We start from the raw sequence: 22878 nt of genomic DNA, 5'->3' as shown, positions 1-22878 counted from the left end.
TATATTTAAAGTATAAGTCAAAAAGTAAATAGAAAAATGAAAAATATTAAATAGGGAGTTACATTACGTAAATAACATATCCTGAACATGCTAGATCATGGTTAGTCTTGGTTAGCTCATTTTCTTCCTAATTGGTAAGCCAAAGAATTACAACGTGAGAAAGTTATACTTCATAATAAAAGACTTAAGTGACTTATAGCTCTTTGTTAGCATCAAAAAATAGTACAATACTTTTTTTTAATAAAGAGATGGTAATATTCCTCTAATAAAGAAGAAGACTTGATATGCTAGAGTAGCATTGACAAGTAGAACTTTCTTTTATAATGGAAATGTTACATGTATGCTGTCCAAAGGCAAAAGAAAAAAACTCAACTGTGAATAAGGAAAATATCTGTAGTCTCAATGATGCTATTCATTAGCCCATAAACTAAACAAATTTTTAAAAGTTTGAATAATCAAACATTAGTTTTAGAATATTATTTTTGAATATAAAGTGTAGAATGCTCTAGAGATCTTAAACTAATGATGAGCCCCCCAAAACCAACCAACCAACAAACCACACACACCTCAATACAGCCACAGAAAGTGATATATCTATCTCAGGATTCTCTTAATACTTATATTATTATCACTTTTGTTTGGATACATGAATATATATGGAACAAAAGGGATGAGAACATAAGCAAAAATTATTTTACATTAAACGAAATACAAGACTGACTCCTAGATGGCAGGTTGATAGCTGGCTGATATCATCTTGCTTTCAGATGACTAAGAGCCTAAACCCAACAGGCAACAATAGGGATTTTTCTAAAATATATCTGTATAACCTAAGGCCAGTTCTTTTATGTATTAATTACTCACTAAAGCAACTTCTTTTTTTTTTTTTGAGACAGAGTCTCTCTCTTTCACTCAGGCTGGAGTGCAGTGGCGCAATCTTGGCTCACTGCAGGCTCTGCCCCCCGGAGTTCACGCCATTCTCCTGCCTCAGCCTCCCGTGTAGCTGGGACTACAGGTGCCCGCCACCTCGCCCGGTTAATTTTTTGTATTTTTAGTAGAGACGGGGTTTCACCGTGTTAGCCAGGATGGTCTCGATCTCCTGACCTCATGATCCGCCCGCGTCAGCCTCCCAAAGTGCTGGGATTACAGGCGTGAGCCACCGCGCCCGGCCGCAACTTCTTATATTAACTTCTGTCTCCTTTGATTAGGCCTCAAACAGGAACTTTTTAAAGATACTCATTTTTTATGATTTAACTTTCTTAATGAATAGGAAAAAACTGATCACATGTTTGTCTAATGAATACTACAAACGTGACATTTATAAGCACCTTTATTAACATTAAAAATTGAGTTATCTCATGAAAAGTACTTCATAAATAGGACCCTTTTTAATTCTTTAGATAGAAGACTATTTGGGGCTAGTCATCTAAACAAAGGGCTCAATAAGTCCATTAGGATTTTTTTTTCTAATAGAGACAGGGTCTTGCCACACAGTCCAGGCTGGTCTTGAACTCCCGGCCTGAAGTGATCCTCCTGGCTTGGCCTGTCAAAGTGCTAGGATTACAGACATGAGCTACTGCGCCTGGCCTCCATCAGGATTCTTAGTATTTTAATCAGTCTATGAACATATAAATGTACATTTATTTTTAAAAAGGAAAGCAATCACAGTACTTCCCATTTGTTCTACATCAGACCTTCTTAATCTAACATACATAATTATTCTACTTTAAACTACTATTGAGAAGATAGTGAGTTTTACCTGATTTGTGTTGCTTTAACAATAGCAGACTCATATAATTCTTTTTTAGTGGGTTGCACTTTATACTTGAATAGTAAGGGATCAACTGCATCTTTTTTCTTCCTAAAAAGAAGAGGGAAAAGACACAAATCAGTTAATAATTTGGAAAATGAAATTTTAAATGAAAACCTAGTTTCTAAGAATATACTATAATAAAATCACATATTTCAAAATTTTTGTTTGTTTTTGAGATGGAGTCTCACTCTTGTTGCCCAGGCTGGAATGCAATGGCGCAGTCTCAGCTCACTGCAACCTCCGCCTCCTGGGTTCAAACTATTCTCCTGCCTCAACCTCTTAAGTAGCTGGGATACAGGCATGCACCACCATGCCTGTATGGTATTTTGTATTTTTGGTAGAGGTAGCGTTTCACCATTGGTCAGGCTGGTCTCGAACTCCTGATCTCAGGTGATCTGCCTACCTCGGCCTCCCAAAGTGCAGGGATTACAGGCGTGAGACACTGTGCTTGGCCACATATTTCAAAATTTTAAAATTTTATTTTTTTTTAAGAGACAGTCTCGCCTTGTCACCCAGGCTGGAGTGCAATGGCATCATCAAAGCTGAGTGCAGCCTCAAACTCCTGGCCCCCAGAGATCCTCCTACCTTGGCGTCCCAAAGTGTTGGCATTACAGGCATGAGCCACTGTACATGGCCATGCATTTTTACTTTAACTGGGGTTTTATAAGTTACTGATCCCTGCCTCCACCATTCTATTAGCCAAAACAGAAAAAAGCACTATTTTATTTTAGGTAGGTATTTTAGCTACTCATTCAATACATTTTCTTTGGGTGAAGAAAGTAACTAGAGATGAAGCATTGAGTACCCAGTTTAAAGAGTAAAAAATAAAAATTAAAAAAAAAAAGTTCTTGGATTTGCTTTTAAACTTTATTTACAGCTATGTAATCCAAGAATACAAATGGAGACAATGCAGTTTAATTGACCAAGAGACTACACATTTAATCCCTACCCCCCACCAACTTTACATCTTTTCTTCCCTTTGTGGGTGTATTCATTCATTTATTCAATAGTTAAGAGCCCGCAATGTGCCAGAAACTACTCTAAATAGTGAAGATTCAGCAGTCAACAAAATAGAAACAGTGAGGAGATACAGGCAAACAAAAACATATACAACAGCAGAAGTGATAAGTGCTATGAAGAGAACAGAGTGCAGGGTGGGGGAGCCACTATTTTATATAGATAGTGATCTCTGATAAGTTGACCGAGTATGCCTTCAAAGAGGTTGATATTTAAGCAGAGATCTGGGGGGAAAAAAAGGGGGAACAACTCATGAAAAATCTTGGGGAAATGAATTTTTTAAAAAAGAGAAAAGAAGTAAAAACCCTGAGGTGGAAGGAGGCATGCACAATTTAGACAAGTAGCAGAATGAATAAGGAAAATGAAAGAAGATTCAGAGATGTAGCAGCAGAGCCAGATTATGAGGCTTTGGATATTACTCTGAGTAAAGTCATTAGAGGATTTTTAATAATAAGGTGATAATGACTTAACTTACACTTCAGAAGGATCACTCTGGCTGCTATGTGGAAAAGACACTCTGGGGAAGACACTCTGGGGCAAGAGTGTAAACAGGAATACCAGTTAGAAAGCTACTGAGAACTGATTGCAGCATGGACTTAAATGGAAGTAGCAACAATAGAGAGAGGAGGTAGGATTCTGAAAATGCCACCTCTGTGAATGTAAAGAGGACGTAAGTGGGGGTTATAGAGAAGAGCAGAAAATGATATGGTAAGATGATTAAGAGAAGCATTGGCAATGAGAATAAGAAATAAAGTTACATAAATATAGCACACACAAAGCAGGGAAAGTGTTTAACACAAAAGGGATATGACACAATTAAACAAGTAAAACTAGAGTATTTACCTAAAATAGCATTAAATTCTAAGTTGGAAGGCCAAGTATCTTTACACTAAGACTCAGTATATACATAAATCAGTAGATGTATTTAAATATGCACCTGTACTATATGGAGTATCTAGTATTTTCTATTCTATTAAAGTTCATTACCGAGTTAATTTCACAACCTACATGGGGCCATAACAACCTGTGGTATGAAAAGCACTGTTCCAAGAGAACAGATCAAAGAGAGAATTCTAAATGTAAAGAAAGAAGCACTGCTGGCCGGGTGTGATGGCTCACACCTGTAATCACAGCACTTTGTGAGGCCAAGGCCTGTGGATCACTTGAGCTGAGGAGTTTGAGACCAACCTGGGCAACATGGGGAAAACTACAAAACACACACACACACACACACACACACAAAACCTAGTTGGATATGGTGGCATATGTGTGTGGTCCCAGCTACTTTGGAGGCTGAGATGGGAGGACCACTTGAGCCTGACTGGAGGCTTCAGTGAGTTGTGATTGTGTCATTGCACTCCAGCCTGGGTGACAGAGCAAGACCCTGTCTCAAAAAACAAACAGGCCGGGTACAGTGGCTCACGCTTGTAATCCCAGCACCTCGGGAGGCCGAGGCGGGCGCCATCACCTGAGGTCAGGAGTTGGAGACCAGCCTGGCTAACATGGTGAAACCCCATTTTCTACTAAAAATACAAAAAGTTAGCCAGGTGTGGTGGCAAGTGCCCGTAATCTGAGCTACTCAGGAGGCTGAGGCAGGAGAATCGCTGGAACTGGGAGGCAGAGGTTGCAGTGAGCCGAGATCGTGCCATTACATTCCAGCTTGGGCAACAAGAGCGAAACTCTGTCTTCAAAATAATAATAATAATAATATGATAAAATAAAAAACAAACGAAGCAATGAGAGAAGCTCTCAGTAACAAAATTTCAGGCAGGTGTGGTGGCTCACACCTGTAATCCCAGCACCTTGGGAGGCTGAAGCAGGCAGATCATGAGGTTATTAGTTTGCAACTAGCCTGGCCAACATGGTGAAACCTCGTCTCTATCGAAAATACAAAAATTAGCTGGCCTTGGTGGCCTTCGCCTGTAGCCCCAGCTACCTAGGAGGCTGAGGCAGGAGAATTGCTTGAACCCGTAAGGCAGAGGTTGCAGTGAGCCGAGATCGTGCCACTGTACTCCAGCCTGGGCAACAGAGCAAGAGTCTGTATCAAAAAAAAAAAAAAAAAAGAAAAAAAGAAAGAAAGAAAATTTATTGAAATAAAGAAAAGGAAAAACAAATGAGTTTTAATGAATTAGCAGCAGTTTAAGAACAAGAGAATTAAGTTATCTTAATACTTTTTGAATAGGTCTCAACTTAGCAACTAACCACTACCATTTTATACATATAAGAGATTGATCAAGTATATTAAGTTGTACTTAAAATTATTACCAGTGGCTATATCTAATTATAAACGTTATAAATATATATTTTACTATGCATTATATATTAACATATAAATATATTTTATATAACCAATTAAATACACAAAAAATCTTATTTCCCCCACATTTTAGTAAATTATAAAATAATTAATATACTAACAGGAGAGAAAACCAAGATGTGAGTAGTAATTCCTAAAAATTAGATTCTAACTGAGTATTCAGATATTGGTATACAGCCTAGAAAACTTGTATATGGACCTTTCTCACTCGGTGGTCCAGGCTGGAATACAGTGGCACAATCACAGCTCACTGCTGCCTCAACCTCCCAGGCTCAAGTGATCCTCCTATCTCAATCTCCTGGGTAGCTGGGTCTGCAGGCATGTGCCATCCACGCCCGGCTAATTTTTTGTATTTTTTTTGTAGAGACAGGGTTTCTCCACGTTGCCCAGGCTGGTTTAGAACTCCAGGCCTCAAGCAATGCTCCCACCTCAGCCTCCCAAAGTGCTGGGATTACAGGTGTGAGCCACCGTACCAGACCTTATCTTTTTTTTTTTTTTTTTTTGAGACAGTTTTGCTCTTGTTGCCCAGGATAGAGTGCAATGGTGCGGTCTCGGCTCACTGCAACCTCCGTTTCCTGGGTTCAAGCAATTCTCCTGCCTCAGCCTCCGGAGTAGCTGGGATTACAGGTGCCCGCCACCACACTCAGCTAATTTCATATATTTTTAGTAGAGACAGGGTTTCACTATGTTGGCCAGGCTGGTCTCGAACTCCTGACCTCAGATAATCCACCCACCTTGGGCCTCCCAAAGTGCTGGGATTACAGGTGTGAGCCACTGCGCCTGGCCACAGACTATATCTTAATGGATTTAAGGCTGTAAAATGTGCGAGTTTATATGTGCAAAGAATTATCTTTCACTTTTCTTGCTGTACCATGAAATTCATTTGTGAAGATAAACAGAAATTTTTTTCTAATCCGTGAAAATATTCTTACTGGGGCTTTGCTATCTATAATACTTATGCAAAATTCTATATAAAATAAAATCCTAATTGCATTCTTCCCAAAGGAGCACAATTACTGGAGACCAAGAAAAACTGCTTCTTATAATATGAATTCACCTACAAGATAGAAACTACAAGGATAATATTTAAAAAAAACTTACATTTTAATCATTTTTCTTGCTACCCAAAGCCTTGGCCTAAATAGTTGAATCAAGATGAATTTAGTGATCTCAATTATGACGGTGACTCGCCATTTTATTACCAACAAGTGTAGACCTGTGTTTAGTTCTACAACAAGCAAACATCAAATATTGTACTAAGAAAATCAGAACACCATTCCAATTATTCATTCACAACAAAATTTCACAAATGTTTATTTCAATATGCCTAGTTATATATGTGAATTTTAATTCTACTTTGATTTTACCATAATGGGAGTTTTTTTCCTAATATATTATGAACATTTGACAATAAAGTTATAAAAAATTAAACAATTTTCTGTATCAGTGCCACAGAAATGACCAAAAAAACTTGTATACTTTCAACATAAAGGTTTCTTTTAAGAGATATCATCAAATTGTGCTCACAACTGTTCTACAATGACAACCCACTAAATGATTAGGCACAGGTGGTTACTTATGGTGAGATATATATATATATATATATATATATATATATAAATTTAAAATGCTAATGTTATTTCTCACACATTAAGTTTTCATCCATGGAACTACAAATAGCAAAACAATTAGGTCTGCTTCTTTAAAAATAACACTCAGATTCCATTTACCTTACTAACAATTAGTCAAGTTATAATGACAGCTAGACTATACTGCATGAAAGTACATATAATATTTTGAAGCTAGATACATATTACTCCAGACTTTTTTTTTTTTTTTTTTGAGATAGTGTCTCGCTCTGTCGCCCAGGCTGGAATGCAGTGGTGCAGTCTCAGCTCACTGCAACCTTCGACTCTTGGGTTCAAGTGATTCTCCTGCCTCAGCCTCCCAAGTAGCTGGGACTACAGGCAGGTGCCACCATGCCTGGCTAATTTTTTGTATTTTTAGTAGAGATGGGGTTTCACCATGTTAGACAGGATGGGCTCGAACTCCTGACCTTGTGATCCACCCGCCTTGGCCTCCCAAAGTACTGAGATTTATAGGCGTGAGCCACCACGCCCAGCCCCAGATGTTTCTAAAATAGTTTGCCCTTGTGCTCCTGCAAATCACCATCAGGACAGGATAGGTAACCAAAAGTGTATTCATGTGTTCATGTACTATTTTCAGGTCAGGCTAAAGGATTTTTTATAATGTACTTCAACTTTTGTTATGTGTTTAGAGATGGTTCCATAAAGCTTGATCCATTGTAAAAAATAAGCAGCAGCCTGATAGCTTTAAATCACAATAACAGATTATATTATTAGAAAGCATTATTCACATACTAATCTAAGTTGCTACAAATACCATATTTGGCTTCTTTTATAAATTCTAAAAGCAACTACACAAACTCACTTATACCTGGCACATCTGGCTACTGAAATCAGATAGTAAACTAGTGACTGAGTCAGGACTATCTATCAATTTAGTTCAGATTCCAGAGAATTTGTGATTGTAGATGAACTTCATTATTTGGCTGTTAACAGGGGAAACCTCTATCAAGTAATTACACACAATGTGGTCTCACCAAATTGTAAGGATATTTACATATAAATTTTCTTTAAAAATCTATTAGTAATTTTTGAGTGAAAGGAACAATAGCGGACAATATAACATTACTGGGCCAATTCTTGAACGGCAAACATTAAGAGTAAAAAAAAAAATACTGAAAGCAGACACAATACTTATGCAGAATTTCAGAGACAAAGACTAGGAGATAAAACCCTAATCCTCTTTACCTCAATCTTATATAACAAAATATCGTTTCTAAAATGCAGTCCAAACTCTTATCCAGTCCTATTAAATAATAGCCAAGAAGTCAATTTTTAAATAAAATTTACTTTTACTTATAAATCAATATGCCCCCCCAAATATATCAAGATATTTTTAAAACTCTCGTGGTCAGAATATATTATTTAAAAACTCTGTAACTTAGGCTGGGCACAGTGGCTCACGCCTGTAATCTCAGCACTTTGAGAGGCTGAGGTGGGCAGATTAGTTGAGGCCAAGCGTTTGAGACCAGCCTGGCCAACATGGCAAAACCCCATCTCTACTAAAAATACAAAAATTAGCTGGAGGTGTTGGCGCACACCTGTAATCCCAGCTACTCAGGAGGCTGAGGCATGAGAATCTCTTGCGCCTGGGAGGCGGAGGTTGCAGTGAGCCAAGATTACGCTATTGCGTGACAGCCTGGCAACAGAGCCAGAGTCTGTCTCAAAACAAAACAAAACAAAACTCTGTAACTCAACAACAAAAAGACAAACAACCCAATTTAAAAATAGGCAAAGAACTTGAATGGGTATTTCTGCAAAAAAATATACAAATGGCCAATAAGCACATGAAATGATACTCAACATCATTAGTCATTAGGGAAATGTAAATCAAAACCACGAGATACCATTTTACACCCGATAAGGATGACTATAATTTTTAAAAACCAAAGTATAACAACTGATGGCAAGTGTATGGTGAAATTGGAACCCTCTGATACTGCAGGTGAGAATGTAAAGTGGCACAGCTGCTGGGAACAGCAGTTTGGCAGTTCCTCAAAAAGTTAAGCATAGATTACCATATGACCCAGCAATCCACTTCTAGGCATATACCCGCATGAATTTCAAACAGGGACTCAAGCAGATCCCTATATGCCAATATTCAATGCAGCATTATTTACAGTAACCAAAAGGTGGAAACAATCCAAATACCTATCAATAGATAAACGGAGAAACAAAATGTGATATACACATACAATGGATCATTCAGCCATAAAAAGGAATGAAGTTCCTGATTGTGCTACAATACAGATGAACCCTGAAAACATGCTAAATGAAATAAGCCAGATGCAAAAGGGCAAATGTAACCTATTTCTACCTACACAAAATATCTAGAATAGGAAAATTCAAAGAGACAAAGTAGATCAGAGGTTCCTAGGGGCTGGGAGGAGGGAGAAACACAAAGTTATAGCTTAATGGATACAAAATTTCTATTTCAAAGTAAATAGTGGTGATAGTTGTACAACACTGTGAACGTAATTGATGCCACTGAGTTGCACATTTAAAAATAGTTAAAAGGGCATTAAATATACATTTTTTAAATTACTAAACCTTATTGACACATAACTATCACCCGAAGTCAACAGTTTAGTGTTCACTCTCAGTGTTACATAGTCTATGGGTTTTCACAAATGTATATAATGACAGGTATCCTCTTGTGGTTTGAAAACATGAAATAAAAAAATTCCAGAAATAAATATTTATCAGTTTTAAATTGCATGCCATCTTGCCCCATCCCACCCAGGACATGAATCTTCCATTTGTCCTACATATCCACACTGTATACACCGTGTATATGCCAAACAGAAGCCATAAAGTACTTCCTTTAAGTGAAAAGGTAAAATTTCTGGACTTAATAAGGAAAAAAAAATTGTATGCTGAGGTTGCTAAATTAATCTATGATAAGAATGAATCTTCGGCTGGGCGCAGTGGCTCAAGCCTGTAATCTCAGCACTTTGGGAGGCCGAGGCGGGCGGATCACGAGGTCATGAGATTGAGACCATCCTGGCTAATCCGGTGAAACCCCGTCTCTACTAAAAATACAAAAAATTAGCCGGGCTAGTGGCAGGTGCCTGTAGTCCCAGCTACTCAGGAGGCTGAGGCAGGAGAATGGCGTGAACCCAGGAGGAGGAGCTTGCAGTGAGCTGAGATCACGCCACTGCACTCCAACCTGGGCGACAGAGCAAGACTCCATCTCAAAAAAAAAAAAAAAAAAAGAATGAATCTTCCATTCATGAAATTGTGAAGGAGGAAAATGAAATTTGTGCATAGGGTATATAGTTTGGTACTATCTGTGGTTTCAGGAATCCACTGAAGGTCTTGGAACATATCCCCCATGGATATGGGAGCACTACTGTATTGTACACAATAGTATCAATGCCCCAGAAATCCTCTGTGCTCTGAGTATTCATCCCTCCCTCTCTAAAACCCCTGGCAACCACTTATCCTTTTACTGTCTCCATAGCTGTGCCTTTTCCAGAATGTCATAGTTGGAATCATACAGTATGTAGCCTTTTCAGATTGTATAATGTATATAGGCATATACCCACGTGAGTTTAAATATATAGTACATTTCTTTCAGTTAGTACATATGCATTGAAATTTCTTTCAGTTAGTACATGTGCATTTAAATTTCCTCCATGTTTTTTCATGGTTTAATAGCTAATTTCTTTTTAGTGCTAAATAATATTCCATTGTCTTTATGTACCACAGTTTATCCACTCACCTACTGAAGGACATCTTAGTTGCTTCAATGTTTTGGAGGTTATAGATAACGCTACTATAAACATCCATGTGCAGGTTTTTGTGTGAATGTAAGTTTCCAATTCATTTGAGTAAATACCAAAGCATGCAATTGCTACATCACATAAAAGTATGTCTGGTACTATAAGAAACTGCCAAACTGTCCTCCTAAGTGGCTATGCCATTTTTCATTTCCACCAGCAATAAATGGAGTTCCTGTTGCTCCACACGCTCACTAGCATTTGGTGTTGTCAGTGTTCTGGATTTTGGTCATTCTAATAAGCACACAGTCATATCTCATTGTTGTTTTTAATTTACAATTCCCTAATGACATATGATGTTGAATATCTTTTCATATGCTTACTTGCCATCTATATGGCTTCTTTGGTGAGGTATCTGTTTAGATCTTTTGCCATTTTTTAATTGGGTTCCTCGTTGTTTTTTTTTTTTTTTTGAGACAGGGTCTGGCTCTGTCACCCAGGCTGGAGTGCAGTGGCTCAATCAGCTCACTGCAACCTCCACCTCCTGGGTTCAAGCCATCCTCCTACCTCAGCCTCCTGAGTAGCTGGGACTACAGGCAGGCACCACAATACCCAGCTAATTTTTTTGTGTGGTTTTTTTGTAGAGATGGGGGTTTCACTATGTTGCCCAGGCTGGTCTCAAACTCCTGAGCTCAAGCAATCCACCCCACTCAGCCTCCCGAAGTGCTGGGATTACAGGCGTGAGCCATGGTGCCCAGCCCTCATTGTCTTAATATTGAGATTTAAGAGTTATTTGTATATTTTGGATAACAATCCTTCATCAGATTATCTTTTGCAAAACACTCTGTGGCTTGACTTCTCATTCTCTTGACAATGTCTTTTGCAGAGTAAAAGTGTTTATAATTTTAATGAAGTCCAGTTTATCAGTTACTTCTTTCATGGGTTATGCCTTTTTGTTATATCTAAAAAATTATCACCATATCCAAGGTCATTTAGCTTTTCTTCTATGTTTTCTAGGGGTTTTACACTTAGGTCTACAAACCATTTTGAGTTAATTTTTGTAAAAAGTATAAAGTCTATGTCTAGATTTTTTTTTTTACATGTAGATATCCAGGTTTTTCTAGCACTACTGATTGAAAAGACTATCTTTTCTCTACTGTTTTGCCTTTGCTGCTTTGTCAAAGGTCAGTTGATTACATTTATGTGGGTCTATTTCAGAAGTCTTTATTCAATTCACTGATCGATCTGTCTGTACTTTCACCAATACCACACTTAATGGATTACTGTAGTTTCAGAGTAAGTCTTGAAGCTGGGTAGTGTCAGTTCTCTGACTTTGTTCTTCAATATTGTGTTGGCTATTCTGGGTCTCCCGTCTCTCCATATAAACTTTATAATCAGTTTGCTGATATCCACAAAATAACTTGCTGGGATTTTGATTGGGAATGCATTGAACCTACAAATTGAGTAGGGATAAACCTATAGATCAAGATGGGAAGAACTGACATCTTGACAACACTGCGTATATCTTGTAGACATAATGAGCTACGTGATGCTGGGCAAATTTCCTAATTCCGAACTTCCATTTCTGCTAAGTGATATGAGGATATGTCTGTCTACCATTACAGAATGATTCTCAGAAACAAAACAATTTATGTGAGTGTGTTACAAGCCTAACATGAAAAAATGTCAATGAATAAATGAATAAAAATAAATGAATAATACTTGTTCCCTTCCCTTTTCTTTAAACAACCTACTAAAACATGAGAAAATCCAGATTATGTTTTGATGGCAGGGAAAATTACCTGGAAGTAAATTTATTACTCAAATTAGAGAACTTTTAAAAATTAGGGAATTAATTTAGAAATAATAAGGTCCAAAGACAGCTATGTTTCACCCTTCCTGTGGTATCTGACGATGTCTAGATACAGCAGTAGCAATCCACAAACAAGTAGGTATTTTATGATATTGATGTATAGTGAAGGCTGAGATTCTTTAATCATAGACAAATTAGTTAAAAATAATTGTAAGCCAGGCGGGGTGGCTCACGCCTGTAATCCCAGCACTTTGGGAAGCCAAGGCGGCAGATCACCTGATGTTGGGAGTTTGCGACCAGCCTGACCAACATGGAGAAACCCCATTTCTACTAAAAATACAAAATTAGCGGGGCGTGGTGGCACATGCCTGTAATCCCAGCTACTCGGGAGGCTGAGGCAGGAGAATCGCTTGAACCCGGAAGGCAGAGGTTGCGGTAAGCTGAGATCGTGCCATTGCACTCCAGCCTGCCCAACAAGAGCAAAACCCCATCTCAAAATAAAAATACCTGTGAATAGGCAGGGTGTGGTGGCTCACACCTGTAATCCCAGCACTTTGGGAGGCCAAGGCGGGTGGATAACCTGAGGTCAGGAGTTTGAGACCAGCCTGTCCAAAATGGCAAAACCCTGTCTCTACTAAAAATACAAAAATTAGCTGGGTGTGGTGGCATGAACCTGTAATCCCAGCTATTTGGGAGGCTGAGGTGGGAGAATCACTTAAAGCAGGGAGGTGGAGTTTGCAGTGAGCTGAGATTCACCACTGTGTTCCAACCTGGGCGACACAGTGAGACTCTGTCTCAAAAAAACAAAACAAAACAAAAAAATCCTGTGAATAAATAATTGACTAGGCCAGGCGTGGGGGCTCACGCCTGTAATCTCAACACTTTAGGAGGTTGAGGTGGGTGAATTACTTGGGCTTAGGAATACCAAACCAGCCTGAGCAACATGATGGAACTCCATCTCTACAAAAAATACAAAAAATTACAAAAAATACAAAAAATTAGCTGGGCATGGGTGGTATGCACCTGTAGTCCCAGTTACTAGGAAAGTTGGCTTGAGCCCAGGAGGTTGAGGCTGCAGTGAACTGAGATCACGCCATTGTACACTCCAGCCTGGGTGACAGGGTGAGACCCTGTCTCAAAAACAGAAACAAAAAACAAAAAATAATTCATCAGCTTATTCACTTTTCTCATATCAAGGGTCTATACCAAGTATCCGTATACAAGGGATATGGCACAGTCTATTTAGTCAGGAAATTATGACTGATTGCTCCTATGGGCAAATTCAATCATACTTTGTAGTAAACTTCCTATAAATGTCACAAGTAGGATTCACCAATGGAAGTCTTCTTCAAAATGCTACCTTATAACAGGCAAAATATTTACTAATACTAATTGAAATTTTGAATTAATGTGCTTTGTATTCAAAGTAACAAATTAGCCACAAAATATGCAGGTAGCTCACGTTCAAATCTAAAAAAGAAAGGGACATTCATGAGCTGAATAACAGCATGCTGACCCCCAGAATCTACACAGTCCTCATCTCAGATCACCTCACAGCACCTAAAAGAATTAGAAAAGTATATGAAAAGTTACTACATGGGGCTGGGCACGGTGGCTCATGCCTGTAATCCCAGCACTTTGGGAGGCCAATACGGGCAGATCAACTGAGGTCAGGAGTTCAAGACCTGCCTGGCCATCATGGTGAAACCCAGTCTCTACTAAAAAATACAAAACCTAGCTGGGAGTGGTGGCACGTGCCTTTAGTCTCAGCTACTCAGGAAGCTAAGGCGGGAGATCACTTGAATCCAGGAAGCAGAGGTTGCAGTGGGCCGAGACTGCGCCACTGCACTCCAGCCTAGGCGATAGAGTGAGACTCTGTCTCAAAAAAAAAAAAAAAAAAAAAAAAAAAGTTAGTACATGGGTCAGGTGCAGTGGTTCACACCTGTAATCCCAGCACTTTGGGAGGCCAAGGTGGGCGGATCACTTGAGGTCAGGAGTTCGAGACCAGCCTGGCCAACCTGGAGAAACCTCATCTCTACTAAAAATACAAAAATTAGCTGGGCATGGTGGCACATGCCTTTAATCCCAGCTACTAAAGGGGCTGAGGCAGGAGACTCACTTGAACCCAAGAGATGGGGGGTTCCAGTGAGCCAAGATCATGCCATTGTACCCAGCCTGGGCAACAAGAGCGAAACTCCATGTCAAAAAAAAAAAAAAAAAATTCAGATAAATAAATGCTTACCATATTTAAACATGAATTTAAAAAATACCTTTCATATACAAAATCTGTGTTCAATCCTTTAAGACTGGGCTTAGTTTTTTATCTTGAATTAAAATTTTCAAGAGGCATTCCAATAAATTAGAGACTTTATTTGTATTTATTATTATTAACGAATTGCATGTTTACTTATATTTGTACCTATGTATACACTTGTCTGATTTATAACTAACTCCACTTAAATGTTACAATCTTTGACATAGTCCAAACAGAACATATGAACTACTGTCAGACATGCTAAAGGACATACATTTACTACTATAAATCCCACAAATTTTGCATCCCAAACCCTATATTTAATGGAAAACATGGACAAGTAATACAGTAATTTATTTTTCTGGTTAATAGTAGCAAGTTGGCCGGGCACAGTGGCTCCTGCCTGAATCCCAGCACTTCAAGAGACTGAGGTGGGAAGCCAGGAGTTTGACACCAGCCTGGGCAATATAGCAAGACTGTGTCTCTACTTTAAAAAAAAAAAAAAAAAAAAAAATTAAAAATTACCCAGGCATGGTAGCACGCACCTGTAGTCCTAGCTACTTGGGAGGATGAAGCAGGAGGACTGCTTAAGCCCAGAAGTTTGAAGCTGCAGTGAGCTATGATCTCACCACTGCACTCCAGCCTAGACAACAGAACAGGACTCCATCTCTTTAAAAAAAAAAAAAAAAAGAAAAGAAAAAAAAAGCAGCAACCCCCCAAAAAAAGAGAGATGTATCAAAAGACTTATACAGGACCATGTCATGCTTCATTCACTCACCTAAAAATTATTCTGTCAGGCAATGTGCTAGTTAGATGACCTTGTACAAAGCCAATTAACCTTCCTAAGTCTCAGATTTTTCCTTGTTAAATTAGAATTATAACACTCTTCCAGAACTCACCAAAATGCATATAAAGCACTTAGCACAGTGCCTGATCACAGTCAATTCTCAAATACTAGTTATAGCTATAATAGTTAATGTCAGGCAAAATGAGAATTTGAACTAAAAGTTTCTGAAAGACAGAACTTATCAACACTGGTATTTCAGGAGCAAAGTAATTAAGAGAAGTAGGTAAGAGTGATCTCAGGTTTCTTTTTTAAACATTATGGTACTGTTCACTAAAAATAGGAAACCAAGAAAGACACAAGACAGGTGGGAGAAAGCATTTTGAAGTTTGAGATGCCTAAAAGGGACCAGAATGGAGAAATAACGATTTAGAATAGTCATTGTGGAGAACAGAAGAGGTTGCTGAGCTAAAACATGTAAAAGAACTTTTAATTGGTTGCAGACTCAGCTGAGATTTTAAATTCCTAGCTACATGTTTGTGTGATTTTTCTCCAACAGCACCCAGCTGACACAGACCATCAATTGTCTGAATTTTAGGTGGTTACAGCATTTCTTTATTATGTGCGCCAAAGAGAATGACTGTTAAAGTACAGAATGGATTTTTTCAAGTAAACAAACGTAGGGGCCAGATGCGGTGGCTCACGCCTGTAATCCCAACACTTTGGGAGGCCGAGGTGGTGAAACCCTGTCACTATTAAAAATACAAATTAGCCAGGTGTGGTGGTGCATGCCTGTAATCCCAGCTACTTGGGAGGCTGAGGCAGGAGAATTGCTTGAACCCAGGAGACTTCAGTGAGCTGAGATTGCACCATTGCACTCCAGCCTGGGCAACAAGAGGGAAACTCTGTCTCAAAAAAAAAAAAAAAAAAAAAAAAAAAAGAGGACTGAGAGTTACTGTCCATGGCTCTTCAACAGCTGAGTAGCGTTAACTAGGAAAATTTCAATTTTGAAAATTCTAACATCATTGTTGAACTAGATTGTTTAGATGGGTACTATACCACAGTATGACTAGCAGGAAAAAAGGAAAGGATGAAAGAAAAGTTATTTCGGCTGGGTGCGGTGGCTCATGCCTGTAATCCCAGCACTTTGAGGGGCCGAGGCAGGCGGATCACCTGAGGTCAGGAGTTTGAGACCAGCCTGGCCAACATGGTGAAACCCTGTCTACCAAAGATACAAAAATTAGCTGGGCATGGAGGCAGGTGCCTGTAATCCCAGCTACTCAGGAAGCTGAGGCAGGACAATCACTTGAACCTGGGAGGTGGAGGTTGTAGTGAGCTGAGATTGAGCCACTGTACTCCAGCCTTGGTGAGAGAGCGAAACTCTATCTCAAAAAAAAAAAAAAAAAAAAAAAAAGTTATTTCAATGGAATATCATTAGGCAATCTGCCAAATAATTTAAAAATTAATAAAAATCACTTACCCATTTTGAAAAGAACAGCTTTGTATTTCTGAATCATCACTATCACTGATGATAATAGTTTCTCCATCCACACTGTTAACATGTCCATTAGCAAAACCATTTTGATGTGATGGAGGGAGGACTTCCAAAATCCTACACTGCAATCTGAAATAAAATGATACATTTAAAAATGCAAATCATTTCATATTTTACAGCCAAACATGTCAGAGGAATCGAATTGTTTTGAACTAGTTATTTTGTTTTGCAGAGGCTACAGCTGATTGATTTCAACAATTTAATTTAAAAAATCTGTAACATCTAAGCAAATATTAGATATAATTTAAAGCTGTAAAACTATTTTAAAACACAATTTATCAAGATTATACAAAATTATATTATTTCCTTCCTTCTGCTAGCTCCGGATTGTTTGTTCTTCTTCTAGTTCCTTAGGTTGTAAAGTTAGGTTGCTGATGTGAGATCTTTCTTGTGTTTTAATGTAAGGATTTATAGCTACAAACTCCCCTCTTAGCACTGCTTTTGCTGTATCCCATAAATTTTGGTATATTATATTTTTGTTTTCATTCATCTCTAAGTTATTTTCTAATTTCCCTTAGGATTTCTTCTTTGCTCCACTGGTTAAGAGTGTGTTTTAAATTTTCGCAAATTTTTGAGTTTTCTAGTGTTCCTTTGTTAATGATTGCTAAGTTCAAGTTGTTGTGGTCAGAGAAGATACTTTGTATGAGATTGTGATGCTTAATTTTGACTGCATTAAGGCAAAAGCAGACAGTCGCTAAAGTATTATTGCTAAATGTGTCTATTAGGGTGTTTCCAGAGAAGAGTGGTGTGTGAGTCAGTGGACTGAGTCAGGGAAGATTCTCCCTCAATGTGAGCAGGCACCATCTAATTAACTGGGGGCCCAGACAGAACAAAAAGGCAGAGAAAAGACAATTTCATTCTGATTCCTGGAGCTGGGACACCTCTCTTCTCCTGCCTTCGGACATCAGGAACTCCAGGTCCTCCGGCCTTTGGATTTTGGGACTTGCACCAGTGTCCCCTTCTCCATACTCTCTCCCCATCCCTTCTCCTATCTCTCTCTATATGTATCTCCTGTTGGTTCTGTCTCTCTGGAAAACGCTGTCTAATACAGATATCTACCTTCTAAAATCCAATTGAGACTAAATTTGTGACCTAGCATAAGGTTTATCCTGGAGAATATCCCATGTGCACTTGAGAAGAATGTGTATTGTTTTTGGGTTGAGTGTTCTGTTTATGTCTGTTACATCTAGTTGATTTATTGTGTTGTTCAGATCCTCTGTTTCTTAACTTCTGCCGGGTTGTTCCATCCATTATGGAAGGTGGAGTACTGAAGTCTCCAGCTATTATTGTGAAAATGTCTGTTTCTCTCAGCAGTTATATTCCTAACTAAAGTCAACTGTTTAGAAAGTCATACATTGGCACAATATCTTATTTTACAGATTTGGGGCCTTATAATTTTTGAAAGCATCCAATATTTTAAATTCGAAAATTCTTCAGACTACAACCTTTTTATTCTCACAACTTTTGTTGTGATTTCTGATCTCTGGAAAGCTTCCTATTCACTAACTCTATCATCCCTATTCTGGCTTCCTTTACTCTGCATACTGTATCTAGATTTTATGGGCCATGATTTTAGACTCATTCAACCACAATTAAAACATTCCTTAATCTGCTGGGCGCGGTGGCTCATGCCTGTAATCCCAGCACTTTGGGACGCCGAGGCGGGCGGATCACCTGAGGTCCAGAGTTTGAGACCAGCCTGACCAACATGGAGAAACCTCGTCTCTACTAAAAATACAAAAAATTAGCCGGGCGTGGTGGCGGGCGCCTGTAGTCCCAGCTACTCGGAGAGGCTGAGGCAGGAGAATGGCGTGAACCCGGGAGGCGGAGCTTGCAGTGAGCCGAGATCGCGCCACTGCACTCCAGCCTGGGCGACAGAGCGAGACTCCGTCTCAAAAAAAAAAAAAAAATACAAAATTAGCCGGGCGTGATGGCACATGCCTATAATCCCAGCTACTCCGGAGGCTGAGGCAGGAGAATGGCTTGAACCCAGGAGGCGGAGGTTGCTGTGAGCCAAGATTGCGCCACTGCACTCCAGCCTGGGCGACAGAGTGAGACTCCGTCTCAAAAAAAAAAAAAAAATACTCCTTAATCCCATCTCTATTGTGCCAATTTTCAATGCTAGAAAAGACAGCACCTGTTTTCTCTCCACACTCCCTCTTGTTCCAAATTCTTTACTTCCTGCCTTGAAACCATGAGTCTACTATGAATTCAAGGATAGGATCTTACTGTTGAGATAACTTTTGTTGGTTCTCAAAACAGATTTCCAAAACTTTCTCCTTTCCTCAAGTCCCAGTCTCAGTGCTTTAACATTAGAAAATGAAAGAAGAGATCTTCACTTAGGCTCTTTGACTTCCTTCTCAACATCAAATGTCCATATCCTTCATAACTGTTCATATTCTTATGTCAGAAGGGTTCTCTTCCAGCCCGTAACCTCTTCTCTTATCCTGTTGCATTTTATTTCTCCTCCTGTGTATCTTCAGTTTTCCTCTGCTAAAAGACATACTCTTCAATATCCTGGAAAGTTTTTATCTATCTCTAGCTTTCTAGAGACTCCAGGGTATGGTCTCTTCTTCTCATTCCCTAGAGGGACCTGGCATTGCTGAAGCCAAAGTAGATTCCAAGAACAAAAACAATCCAAGTTTTATAAATATCCCTTTATATGGAAGCATAGTGATTGCCAAAGCAAGGGGAAGGCCAAGCAAAGATAATCTGCATCTGTACCTGCTCTGTAGACATTCTGCTTCTTGTAAAGACCCTTTGCACACCTGTAATCCCAGCACTATGAGTGCGTGAGAAAGGCGGATCAATTGCTTGAGGCCAGGAGTTCAAGACCAGCTTGGCCAACATGGCGAAACCCCGTCTCTACTAAAAATACAAAAATTAGCTGGGTGTAGTGGCATGCACCTGTAATCCCAGCTATTTGCGAGGCTGAGGCACAAGAATTGCTTGAACCTGGGAGGTGGAAGTTGCAGTGAGCCACGATCGTGCCACTGCACTCTAGCCTGGGCAACAGAGTGAGATTCTGTCTCAAAAAAAAAAAAAAAAAAAAAAGCCAAGCATGGTGGTGCTGCACATCTGTAATTCCAGCTATTCAGATCCTGCAACTGCATGCACCCCAGCTTGGGTGACAGAATGAGACTGTCTAAAAAAAAATAAAATAAAAATTTAAAAAAGACCATTTCATTGGCTAAAAAATAAATTAATAGCAACTTCCTATCAATTTATAATCTGCTTTTTAATGTACCCTCTTCTCTCAGGACTTATTCATCCACCAGTGAAGTCTCCTCTCCTTCCATTTACTGTCAGGTGGTCTCTCCACTTCCCTACCATTCTTACAATTTTCATCATCATATACAAAACTTGTCCCAAGAAAGTCACAATAAGCTAAATATTGGTCAACAAATCCAAAGTCTTGTCTTAGTTGTCTTAATCTTCTGTAAACCATTATCCATCCCCTTACTAAAAAATTCCACCTCTATTTTTATGGTTCAAAATCTTACCTATTCATCATCTAACCTACCTCCCTGACCACATTTTTTCTCTGTCTTTGCCTGCTTCTTGATCTCCTCATACTACCAAAATATATAGTGATTCCCCCAAAGTGCTACTGCATATCTCTTGGTTGATATATACTTTCCCCTGGTGTTTCATCTCAGCTCTAAATAACTGATTGTCTGACTCTCAACTTCTAGAAATGTGGTCAAAAAAATCCATTTCTTCTCTAGAGGGAGTTTACGTAACCAATGAGGTTTCATCTCTATTGAGACAGTCACAATAATAGTGTTGGTGAGGATGTAGAACCACCTTGAAAAACAGTGTGACAACTCCTCAAAGATTTACCATATGACCCTGTAATTCCGCTTTTAGCTATATAACTGAGAGACATAAAACATATGTCCACACAAACTTGTACATAAATGTTCAAAACAGTATTACTCATAAGAGCCAAAAATTATAAATAATCCAAATATCCATCAACTGATCATTAAAATGTGGTATATACCATACAGTAAAATATTATCCAGCAAAAAAAAAAAAAATAGGAATGAAGTACTGATACATGCTACAATATTTATGAATCTTGAAAACATTATGCTAATGAAAGGGGCCAGACACAAAAGACCACCTATTGTAGGATTCCATTTATATGAAATACCCAGAAATCTGGATATTTATATTTCATATAAAATCTAGGCAAATCTCTAGAGAGAAGACAGACAAAGTAGGTACCATCCCCTACCCTTGGCGGCAGGGGATGGTGGGGGCAGTGGAAGGGGACAGGAGGGCCATGAGCAGTGACTACTAATGGGCAAAGCTTGCTTTCTGAGATTTTGAAAATGTTATAAAATTAAAACTGTACATTTTAAATGGGTGAATTTTATGGTATGTGAAATATATCTCAATAAAGTCATTAAAAAAAGAGTTGCAAGATATAGTAGGGAGTAAATATAAAGGAGAGAGAGCATTGCTGGAATTATATTTACGGTATATCTCTACAACTCCTTTTTTTTTATTTTTATTTTTTTTTTTGGTCTCGTTCTGTCCCCCAGACAGTGTGCAATCTCAGCTCACTGCAACTTCTGCCTCCCGGGTTCAACTGATTCTCCCACCTCAGCATCCCAAGTAGCTGGGACTACAGGCACGTGCCACCACGCCCAGCTAATATTTTGTATTTTTCGTAGAGATGGGTTTTCTCCATGTTGGCCAGGCTGCAGCCTCTACAACTCTTATGCAATCCTGGGGAAGGTTTTATTAACTACAAATATTCTAAGCACATAAATACCTACCGTTGGGCTAAATCTCTATTCTCTGAGAAAAAGTGGTTCAAGATTAGATACTCTGCTGACTATATCATTCATTTGGTTATGCCATATCATCAACAAATTTTGATATACTGTTTGATATCCTGTCTCATTTACCAGCTCTATTCTCCTAGGAACTTTATTCTTCCCATGTTCTACCCTCTTCCAAATGGCTATTAATAGAGCTGCCATGTTCTCCCAAAATAATGGCCAGATTTAGCTGATACAGAGTAGGCACTACTTTGCTGAGCTCATATATCTTTTCTAAGATTTCTAAACTTGGAATCTCGAAGGTAAAAATCAGTCCTTGTCTCCCACCATGAAATCTGTAAGATAAAATTCTGGTGCTGTCGGCAGCCACATATCCTGCTACATGGAGGAGACAGTGTGCAGCGAAAGGTGATAAAATCTGTAAGACAGAAGAGATGGCAAGGGTTCTAGAGGCAATTAGTTCTTTTATTCCTGTTCTTCCTCAGATTTAGCTGCACCTTGCCCATTCCAGGCTTAGCTGTTTAATCTTTCCTTCCATTTAACAAACAAATAATTCTACACCCAAACAAAAGAAAACATAACTGGTTCCAAAGCACCCTAAAGCTTAAGAATCAACAAAATGCATACTATATGGGTCAACCCAAAGTCCTCAAAGCATCTGATCTTCTACCTTCTACTCATTTCCCCTCACTGACATTTACGTAAGTTCAATTAAATTTAAACATCCTAGTCTTGGTCCTTTTCAAGCTGCTCTTTTTAAAAAATTGAAGAAAAAAAAAGACTCAAATTACTAAAATCAGAAGTGAAAGTGAGAATATTATTGTTGATTTTACAGAAATAAAAAAGGTTATAAGATAATACTGGCTGGGTGCGATAGTTCACACCTAATCCCAGCACTTTGGCAGGCTGAGGAAAGGAGACGGCTTGAGCCCAGGAGTTCAAGACCAGCTTGGGCAACATGGAGAAACCCTGCCTCTACAAAAATACAAAAATTAGCCAGGCATAGTGGTGTGCACTTGCAGTCCCAGCTACTCGGGAGGCTGAGGTTGGAGGATCATTGAGTCCAGGAGGCAGAGGCTGTCTCAGAAAATGTATGTATGTATGTATGTATGTATGTATGTATATATATGTATGTATATTTCCTAACAAAGAAGAGCCCAA

The 22878-nt window shown here is 38.9% G+C and overlaps 1 protein-coding gene across 11 annotated transcripts in view; it reads right to left on the bottom strand.

Annotated features, from left to right (window-relative positions):
* BAZ1A (bromodomain adjacent to zinc finger domain 1A) overlaps positions 1 to 22878 on the bottom strand; it is a 120160-nt gene that overhangs the window by 57049 nt on the left and 40233 nt on the right. For all 11 annotated transcript variants that reach the window (XM_063645911.1, XM_055291538.2, XM_055291537.2 and 8 more), the window contains 2 exons: positions 16847 to 16990; positions 1760 to 1861 (listed from right to left, as the gene is read on the bottom strand). Coding sequence is in view for 10 of the 11 variants with exons in the window: in XM_055291538.2 (XP_055147513.1) it covers positions 1760 to 1861; positions 16847 to 16990 (246 nt within the window). In the remaining variant the exon portion in view is untranslated. The remainder of the gene's footprint in view (positions 1 to 1759; positions 1862 to 16846; positions 16991 to 22878) is intronic.

Source organism: Symphalangus syndactylus, chromosome 9, assembly GCF_028878055.3.
Source record: "Symphalangus syndactylus isolate Jambi chromosome 9, NHGRI_mSymSyn1-v2.1_pri, whole genome shotgun sequence".
NCBI classification, from domain to species: domain Eukaryota; kingdom Metazoa; phylum Chordata; class Mammalia; order Primates; family Hylobatidae; genus Symphalangus; species Symphalangus syndactylus.
This window is presented reverse-complemented; position numbering and strand designations above follow the sequence as displayed.